Source organism: Micromesistius poutassou, assembly GCF_964030765.1.
Source record: "Micromesistius poutassou genome assembly, chromosome: 9".
NCBI classification, from domain to species: Eukaryota; Metazoa; Chordata; class Actinopteri; order Gadiformes; family Gadidae; genus Micromesistius; species Micromesistius poutassou.
In genome coordinates this window covers 9,208,338-9,218,575 of record NC_140279.1, presented here as the reverse complement: position 1 = coordinate 9,218,575, position 10,238 = coordinate 9,208,338, and the positions used below count along the sequence as shown (strand labels likewise).

Sequence of the window (10,238 nt, the reverse complement as noted above, 5' to 3'; positions counted from 1 at the left end):
CACGGTTTGCTTTATTTCCTCCACATTGTTTCTTCAGGAGTGATCGAGTAGTGATGTAGGGGCAATTAAGTGGTGATGTCAGGGGTGATCGAGTGGTAATGTAGGGGCAATAGAGTGGTAATGAAGGGGCGATAGAGTGGTGACAGGGGTGATTGAGTGGTGATGTAGGAGTGATCGAGTGGTGATGTAGGGGTGATTGAGTGGTGATGTAGGGGCGATCGAGTAGTGATGTAGGGGGGCGATCGAGTGGTGATGTAGGGGTGATCGAGTGGTGATGTAGGGGCAATCGAGTGGTGATGTAGGTACCCTAAACTTGGAGTTAACCCTAAACCTTGGGCTAACACGTAACCCAGGCTAACCCTAAACCCTGGGCTAACACGTAACCCCTAAACCTTGGGCTAACACATAACCCAGGCTAACCCTAAACCTTGGGCTAACACGTAACCCAGGCTAACCCTAACCCATTAAAAGCTTTAAGGTGGTACTATTGTCTTAAGTACCACTCACATAAAATCTCTGATCTTTATGTACATAACAAAATATTCTTCAGAAAGTTAATATATTTATTTAATAACTTGTGTTCAAGGTTATAGGGTATTTATAAAAAGAAATTATTCATATAATATGCAAACAAACAAAAGTATATAAGAAAAATCTAAGCCATACTGACTGATTAGCAAATAAAATAAATGGAAATTGATTGCATAATTAATACTATTAAAATAATAATTGGAATAATAATTTGGCATTTTACAGCACAATTGAACCCTTGTTTAAGATAAAGACAAAAAATAAAAAACTATTCACTATATAAGCCTATTGAAGACCCTGGACCTACTGAAGACGCTAACCCTATTGAAGACCCTAACCCTATTGAAGATCCTGGACTACTGAAGACCCTAACCCCATTGAAGACCTTAACCCCATTGAAGACCCTAATCCTATTGAAGACCCTAAACATATAGAAGACCCTAACCCTATTGAAGACCCTAGACCTACTGAAGACCCTAACCCCATTCAAGACCCTGGTCTACTAAAGACCCTAACCCTATTGAAGACCCTAGACTAAAGGACTTGAAAGAGCTATCTTTGACTCCTTGAAACCTTTGGAAGTTGGACAGTTTCCAAATATCAGAGACTGAGCACATGATGATAGTGAGTAGAGTCCAGCAGTGATGAGGGAGATAGTGGGTGAGGGGATAGTGAGTCGGGGGATAGTGAGTAGGTTGTGCAGGGTGCTAGCAGGTTCCTGGGGTTGTACGTCTGAAGCAAGGTTCTCTGCCGCTCCTACTGAGGTTAGCTGTTAGCCTTGTGCTAGGTATCATTATTATGCTGATAGGAGCTATCATGAGATAAAGGAGAGCTGAGGTCTCTCTACCTGATAGTTAATGGATGAGTCTGAAGAGGTGACCAGGTGCATCATCCCACCAGATGATTTCTGGCTTGACTTGCATAAAAGACCACTTAATGGCAAAGTCCTCACCGGCCGACCCTTACCACTTGGCCGAACCCAGGGACCAAGGGCGGACCTGCAAGTTGCCATGGCTACATCCATGTGGTCTTCAGCATGGCTAGAAGTCCTTTATACAAAATTCTCCAAATAGTCCATTCCACAGAGATGTCCCCTGATTGGTCTAGTCTCAAGCTAGCCCTGTTGTACTCCATTGTGATTTGTTGTCCAACTAGCCAGTGTGTACTGTGTTGGGATGTTTTGTCTCTTGGGGATCGGAGAGGTAAATCAGCTGTCGTTTATTGGAGGTTTTCTGCGTATTTGATCTTGTATCTGGAGAAAGCACAAAATGAAATTCACTTTACTATTGAGCTTTAAATTAAACTATAAGGCCACCTTAAAACAGTAATTAAAAGGTTCCTTAACATTATTCTGACTATGTCTCTGTCTAATTAGTTTATTCTATTTCCAAAATTTGGGATATCGTCTTGTGTGATTGATACTTCTTTACGACGACAGCAATAAGAATAAAACAAATGACAAGTAAAGAAAGAAAATCCCTTGAGGTAAGGAGTGTGTTGCTACTGCTAACTCATAGGGGCTAATTCCCTCAGTCTTATCAGGGTATTAATAGTTATATTAGGGTTAGCATTACTTTAGTCCCTACTGCTAACAGGTTAGGGCTAGTTCACTCAGCAGGGTATTGATAGTTCAACGGTATATTAGGGTTAGCATCACTTTAGTTTAAGTTGACCAGACGTCCCGGGACAGTCCAGATTTTGAGTTGTGTGTTCCAAGTCCTGACAAATGCCTGTCGGGATGCTACAATGTCCCGCTTTCCACCAACCGCTATGAAATGTCCCCTGTGGTCAGCGATTACATAGCCAATGTGATCTAAAGCCCAATCATTAACTCATTTGACAAAACCTAATCCGTGCAGGCATACGCAACAGGGATGGTCACACAGTGGAATGCTGATGGAAAACCAGCGTATGAGCACTGGGTGGAGATGTTCAGGCATTTCAAAAGCAAGGAGATTCCGTACAAAAATATGTCTAATTTGTCAGTTTGCCGTGTGTTGTGCCGTGTGTGTTTTCCTGCCACAAATGCTCCCGAGTGGATGTTTTCCTATATACTAATACTACTAATACTAATATAATACTTGGACTAACGAGAGGAACCGCATGACTGTTCCCACCTCAAAGATGTTGCTTGTCAAACGGTCCAATTTTGACTACACCTGTTCGCAATTCCACAGCAGGTTGTCAGCAAACAAATCGATTTTTGAGCAAATTCTCTCCTTTAACAAATATGTGTAGGCTTTTTTTTTGTATTTTCCAAAACTTTCTTCAGCTTCAGGCTAAAATAGTCCCAAATGAAACTCATTCAATGTCTTTCCATATTTTCTCTTAAATGTGTAAATAGGCCTACCAAAAACGTACATGATTCTTCCCCTATGTTGTGAGCAGTTACCCTGGAAATCCAGAGTTCTCGCGAGAGCACAATTTGAATTTGCTCAGTGAGTCACTCTGGGAACGAGCAATATACTCGATTCCCCTGGATCTGAATATTAACCAATCACATCAGTGTATCTATTGGTTAGCTCCGCTGGTCTGGATACGTCACCCCTTGGATTCTTGTTCTGATTGGTCGTAGTGGTATCAAATTGCGTGCAGTGATATTTTCAAATGCATGCTTGGTCCCGCCCCTTGAGTTGGGCCATTTTCATTACTCGTTGCCAGACCCTACAGCTTTCTAGATGTGGGTCTGGATTTCTAGGATAGTGAGCAGTAGTCCTATGTGCTGAAATTGAGCCTAATATCTGCGTCTGTGACCTCACACACACGCGCACTACGGTCACAAATGCTCGTGTCCCGGTTTTAGTTTCAGGAAATCTGGTCACCCTACTTTAGCTTCATGTTTGTGCATAACTCCACTGTTCCGACAGACCATGATAATCACAGTATGAAGGGTGTCCATGGAAAAGTGCTGATTGTGAAGGTAGATGTGGTTTTAAGAAAACGTATTCCTGTGCTCACTAACTGGGGTTTAACCCTAACCCTAACTCACTAACCGTGGTTTAACCCTAACCCTAACTCACTAACTGGGGTTTAACCCTATCCCTAACTCACTAACCCTGGTTTAACCCTAACCATAACTCACTAACCCTGGTCTAACCCTAACCCACTAACCGTGGTTTAACCCTAACCTTGTGTTCAATTCACTTTTGAGTAAGGTTCATAAAGTAAGGTGGAGGTCCTCCTGATGGAGGTCCTCCTGGTGGAGGTATCATCTGATGGAGGTCCTCCTGAAGGAGGTCAGTCTGGTGGAGTTCCTCCTGTTGGCGGTATCATCTGGTGGAGGTATCATCTGGTGAAAGTCCTCCTGATGGAGGTATCATCTGGCTGAGGTCCTCCTGATGGAGGTCCTCCTGGTGGAGGTATCATCTGGTGGAGGTCCTGATGGAGGTCAGTCTGGTAGAGTCCCTCCTGTTGGAGGTATCATCTGGTGGAGGTATCATCAGGTGGAGGTCCTCCTGTTGGAGGTCCCCCTGATGGGGGGTATCATCTGGTGGAGGACCTCCTAATGGAGGTCAGTCTGGTGGAGTTCCTCCTGTTGGAGGTATCATCTGGTGGAGGTCCTCCTGGTGGAGATCCTCCTGGTGTAGGTCAGTCTGGCCCTGTGGTGGATACTGAGGCCTGGGGCCCTTCAGACCCTCCACCATCAGGGTGGTCCTCTCTGGGGGAGGAGTCGTGGTACTGGCCCGCTCTAGAGGAGGAGGCTGTGGTGGTCTCCGGGGAGGCGCTGTGAGCTCCTTCCTGGGGCGTACAGCCAGGATGGTTCTTCCGGAAGTGTTGGTTCAGAATGGCCTGGAAGGGAAAGCTCTTCCCACAGAGGTGGCAGTGGAAGGGCTTGTTCCCGGTGTGCTTCCGGATGTGGTATTCCAGCTGGTCTTTGCGGGTGTATTTCTTCCCACAGATGCGGCAGACAAAGGGCGTGATGCCCATGTGCAGCCTCATGTGGCGGTCCAAGCTGCCCTTCTGGTTGAAGGACTTGCAGCAGTAGATGCAGGTGAGCCGTGGGTTGTAGCGGAACCAGCGGTCGCCCACCTGCTCTCTCAGGTACTCCTCGTACCCCCCCATATCCAAGGCCGCAGGCTCCTCCCCCTAGCAACCAGACAGAAAGAAAAGAGCCGTAGTCACCTTGGCAACCTTTCACTACTCGGACTGGCTCACTAGGCCAGCGGCTCCTGAGCGGCTACTAGGCCAGTGGCTCCTGTGTTGTACCTGGGGGCCTCTATCTTACTTGTGAGCCTCTATCTTAGCCTCTATCTTACCTGGGAGCCTCTATCATAGCCTCTATCATAGCCTCTATCTTAGCCTTTATCTTAGCCTCTATCTTACCTGAGAGCCTCTATCTTAGCCTCTATCATAGCCTTTATCTTACATGAGAGCCTCTATCTTTGCCTCTATCTCACTTGGGAGCCTCTATCTTAGTCTCTATCATAGCCTCTATCTTACCTGGGAGCTGGGTTGCTGGGCTTCGTCTCTCCCTGGAGATTCACTCTTGGCTCTCTGGTGCCCAGCGAGGATCAGGACACTGTCTGTAGGACTGACCCTGTAACACAGAGGACATACGACTGTAAGGAGTAAACCACGCCCACGCCCAAATACACTCAATAACTGGTCCTAGCAGGTCAGGGTGCAGCCCACTGGTCCTAGCAGGTCAGGGTGCAGCCCACTGGTCCTAGCAGGTCAGGGTGCAGCCTACTGGTCCTAGCAGGTCAGGGTGCAGCCCACTGGTCCTAGCAGGTCAGGGTGTAGCCCACTGGTCCTAGCAGGTTAGGGTGCAGCTCACTGCTCGCCTGTCCGACTACCTGCTAGCCTTCAAGCCCCTCGCCCTTTCCCCGTCTTTACATATTTGTTGCCTTCAGTAAAGACTCTTATCATTGACTGTGTCAGTCTGTGTCGAGCATTTGAGTCCACTTGCTCTACATCCCCCATAACAGTATGACCTGTCTGTCTGTGGTCTCACTTGTCTGTCTGTGGTCTCACCTGTCTGTCTGACTGCTGGAGGGCCCGTCTTCCTGCACCAGAGAGCTCCGGCCCGACCTGTCAATCAGCATGATGGCCTCCTCCTCTGCTGCCCCTCCTCCTGGAAGTTCCTCCTCCTCTTCCTCCTCCTCCTCAATCCACTCTTCCATCCTTTCTGTCTTGATCTGTAATCCTCCTCCTGGTCTGCCCGGCTCCTCCTCCTCCTCCTCTTCCTCCTCCTCCTCTTGCTGCTGCTCCCCACTACTCTCTACATACCACTGGCCCTCCTGGTCCATCCTCAGCTGGGGTTCCTGGCCCTCGGCCCCGGGCCCCAGACCCCTGAGGCCCCCCGGGGCCCCAGCCCCCCCCAGGCCCATGAGGCCCCCCGGGGCCCCGCCCCCCCCCAGGTGGATCTTGAGGTGGATGCCCTCCAGCAGCGCGGTGCAGCGGTCGATGACGCTCTGCATCTGCAGGAAACTGGCGGCGGTGAGGTAGCTGACGATGTCGGCCAGCTGCAGGCTGAGGCGGCCCGTGTAGCAGAAGGCCAGCAGCTGCTCGAACACCCGGGGCTTCCTGATGACGGCCAACGACACGGTGCTCATTTGGCCCAGCGCCATGTGGTCCCTGAAGTAGGGCGAGCTGGCGGCCAGCACCACCTTGTGGGCCCTGAAGCCCTCACCCTCCACGCTCACCACAATGTCACAGAGTCTGCCCTGGAGCCTCAGCCGGTTCAGGTGAGACAGCACCGAGTTACTGAAGTCTGGAACGTCCAGACGCACACTGTCAGACATCCCTGTAACAGACACACACTAACACATCAGTACTGACACACAACTAACACAACACTACTAACAAAGTCTGGAACGTCCAGACGCACACTGTCAGAGGGTGGAGCCATGCCTGTAACACACACTACACACACACTCACTACAAACACACACATCACAACTAACACATCACTACTAATACACACATCACTACTAACACACACATTACAACTAACACACACATCACTACAAACACACACATCACTACTAACACATCACTACAAACACACACATCACTACTAACACACACATTACAACTAACACACATATCACTACTAACACACACATTACAACTAACACACATATCACTACTAACACACATCACTACAAACACACACATCACTACTAATACACACATCACTACAAACACACATCACTACTAATACACACATCACTAACACACACATCACTACTAACACACACATCACTACTAACACATCACTACTAACACACACATCACTCCTCACACACATCACGACTAACACACACATTACAACTAACACACACATTACAACTAACACACACACACACACACACACATCACTAACACACACACACACACACACACACACACACAGCACTACTAACACATCCCTTCTAACACACACATCACTACTAACACACACATCACTACAAACACACACATCACTACTAATACACACATCACTACTAATACACACACATTACAACTAACACACACATCACTACTAACACATCACTACTAATACACACATCACTACAAACACACATCACTACTAATACACACATCACTACTAATACACACATCACTACTAACACATCACTACTAACACACACATCACTCTTCACACACATCACGACTAACACACACATTACAACTAACACATCAGAACTAACACACACATCACTACTAACACACACACACACACACACACACACACACACACACACACACACACACACACAGCACTACTAACACATCCCTTCTAACACCCACATCACTACTAACACACAAACACACACAGCACTACTAACACACACACACACACACACACACACACACACACACACACACACACACACACACACACACACACACACACACACACACGTCTAAACTCACTACTAGGCTCTCAGGAACGAGGCGCTGATGCTCTGAACATCATGAAGACATGAGCCGGGCACTGCTGGACGGACACCAGGACCCCGTCGTCCTCCAGCAGGGAGGTGAAGGGAGTCTCTGCGGCTCCTCTCTCACCCGTCCTCCAGGAGGGAGGTGAAGGAGGTGAAGGGAGGCTCTGGGTCTGCGGCTCCTCTCTCACTCCGAGGGGAGAACCGACCAGAGAACCACAGATTACCGCATAGCTCTTACACCACAAGCCGTCATGACAAGTCTGTGGATATATATTATGTCCTATATTATATATTACTATATATAAAATTATATATGTATAATATAATATATAGAAGATAAGAACAACAACACAAACTCTGAACTTTAGCTCGTTTCTGGGTTCGCTGCTCTCTCTTCCCTCCCGGCCGAAGGGGAAGAGACCCTCCGGCTGGGAGATGGAGTCCGCCGGCTCCTCTGGTCCACTGTGAGACAGGGCGACAGGGGCCAGAAAAACTACTTTACCCACAATGCACCCAAACGAATATTGTGGTGTTTTAGTTCGTCTGTTACTATATGACAGTCTATAGTGTTACATTATAAATATTATCTTATCTTATATATATCATCTTATATTATTATATATTACAGACTGTAATAGGATACAGAGTTGATAGTTTATTCTATCATAGACTGAAATAGGTCTATATACACATATAAATATATTAATAAATAAATCTATATATATTGTTAACTCCTTTATAAAAATGATAGTTAATATTGACTGTTGGAGTAAAAGGGTCTTTGCTTTATGTCTCAAATGCATTTACTTAAAAGCAGGTAGCAAAATACACTAGACATGGTTTTGATTTTATTCTGATGTTTATTAAGAGTGAAACACATGACAAACACATTCAAAAGTTACAATGTGCAAATGGACTTTAGGAAGAGCTAAGATAAGAAAAGGTGGCTTAAAAGAGCTAGCAATACCTAGCTACCTAGCAATATGTAGCTTCTGTTTGAGCCTCAGAGGCTAAGACAACAGATCATCTAAGCCTTGAAGTGCACCAGACATCAGATACATTATCCACATTATACATTATCCGCGCTACAACGGACAAACCCAAGAACAAAATACATTCTCAAAGAGCACCACACATTATTCTATTTTTCTGCCTAGGAAGATTAAGTTGCTGTTGTAAAGGCCGTCGTTAAGCGAGTGTCTTACATGTTTCCATGAAGGGTAGACCTGCTTTAGGGCTCATGATAACTGGTGAGAACCAGATGTAACCAGTCAGAACCATAGAAAACTGTCCAGAAGCAGTTATAACCAGTCAGAACCATAGAAAACTGGCCAGAAGCAGTTATAACCAGTCGGAATCCGTTAGAACTGGTCAGAACCAGCAATAACCGGTCAGAACTGGTTATAACTGATGACAACCAATTATAACTAGTCATAACTAACTAGTAAGAATAAGTCAACCACTGTTATAACCAGTGAGAACTGGTTATAACTAGTCAAAATGCTTGTGCACATACATGCTGGCTGGCTCTGTGAAGTACAGGCATGTAGCATGTAGCATGCAGCCACCGGTATTGTGAAGTACAGGTATGTAGCATGTAGCCACCGGTATCGTGAACTACAGGCATGTAGCCACAGTTATGTAGCATGTAGCCACCTGCTTAGCATGTAGCCACGGTTCTGTCCTGTTCTAGGACGTGGTGTCGGTGCCCGTGGACACGGCCGTGTCCCTCGGGGGCCCCTCCATGTCGTCCTTATTGGGGTGTGAAGAGTTGTCCGACTTGCTCCGACTGAATTCAGCTCCCATGATTGGTCGAGCCACCTTTCCCGTGGGCCGGAGGCAGGAGGTGGAACACAGCAGGGTGCTCAGGAAGGCTCTGCGCATCTCCTTGCTGGTCAGAGTGTAGATCAGGGGGTTCATGGCCGAGTTTAGGACCGCCAGGGCCAGGAACCACTCTGCCTTGTACAGGATGAGGCAGCTCTTGGTGTGGCAGGCCACGTCCAGCAGCAGCAGCACGAAGAGCGGCGCCCAGCAGGCGATGAAGCAGCTCAGCACGATGATCACCGTCTTCAGCAGGGCCATGGACTTCTCTGAGCTCTTGCTGTTGGCTCCGCTGCTGCCTCGGCCGTTGGGCGCCTTGCGGAGCACCAGCTTGCGGCTACGGGTTCGAACCAGGGCATAGATGCGTGCATACAGAACCACGATGGCCAGGAGGATGATGGTGAACACGCTGGTGCAGAACAGGATGTAGGTCTTGTGGTAGAGTGGCAGCACTGTGGAGCAGGTCTCCATGCTGCTGATGCAGTTCCAGCCCATGACCGGAAGGCCTCCCAGCACGGCAGCCACCATCCACACGGCGCTGATCAGCAGGAACACGCGATGCGCCTTGCCGTGGTTGTGCAGCTTCATCTGCAGCATGGTCAGGTGGCGCTCGATTGCGATGGCCAGGAGGCTAAAGACCGAGGCGGCCAGGGCCACGAACATGCTCCCCTCCCTGAAGAACCACTGGGTGGGGCTCAGCTTGTAGGTGTTGGCCCCCGACAGCAGGATGTTGGCCGTGTACACCAGGCCGGCCAGCAGGTCCGACAGGGCCAGGTTCCCAATGAAATAATACATGGGCTTGTGGAACTTCTTGGTCCTCCAGATGGTGAGCAGAACCAAGATGTTCTCCATGACGATGAAACAGCAGACGATGATGAACACCACAGAGTCTGCCTTTATTCTGGCATCAGGCTCTACTTTGCGGTATTTGCCAGTGTAATTGTAATGTCTTGCTATTAAATCAGAATAATCAGGATAAACAGGATCCGCCAT

The 10,238-nt window shown here is 47.8% G+C and overlaps 2 protein-coding genes across 2 annotated transcripts; both read right to left on the bottom strand.

Moving 5' to 3' along the window:
* Positions 1–7,805, bottom strand: zbtb37 (zinc finger and BTB domain containing 37). Its single transcript, XM_084472817.1, has 4 exons — positions 7,414–7,805; positions 5,506–6,277; positions 4,972–5,068; positions 1–4,617 (listed from the first exon to the last, which is right to left on the bottom strand). Exons 2-4 carry the CDS (start codon positions 6,273–6,275, stop codon positions 4,120–4,122), a joined length of 1,365 nt encoding a protein of 454 aa, XP_084328943.1. The 5' UTR covers positions 6,276–6,277; positions 7,414–7,805; the 3' UTR covers positions 1–4,119.
* Positions 7,806–9,113: 1,308 nt separating this feature from the next.
* s1pr1 (sphingosine-1-phosphate receptor 1) lies at positions 9,114–10,238 on the bottom strand (the record flags this gene model as incomplete). Its single annotated transcript, XM_084472499.1, has 1 exon — positions 9,114–10,238. The coding sequence occupies one exon, from the start codon at positions 10,236–10,238 to the stop codon at positions 9,114–9,116; it is 1,125 nt and encodes a 374-aa protein (XP_084328625.1).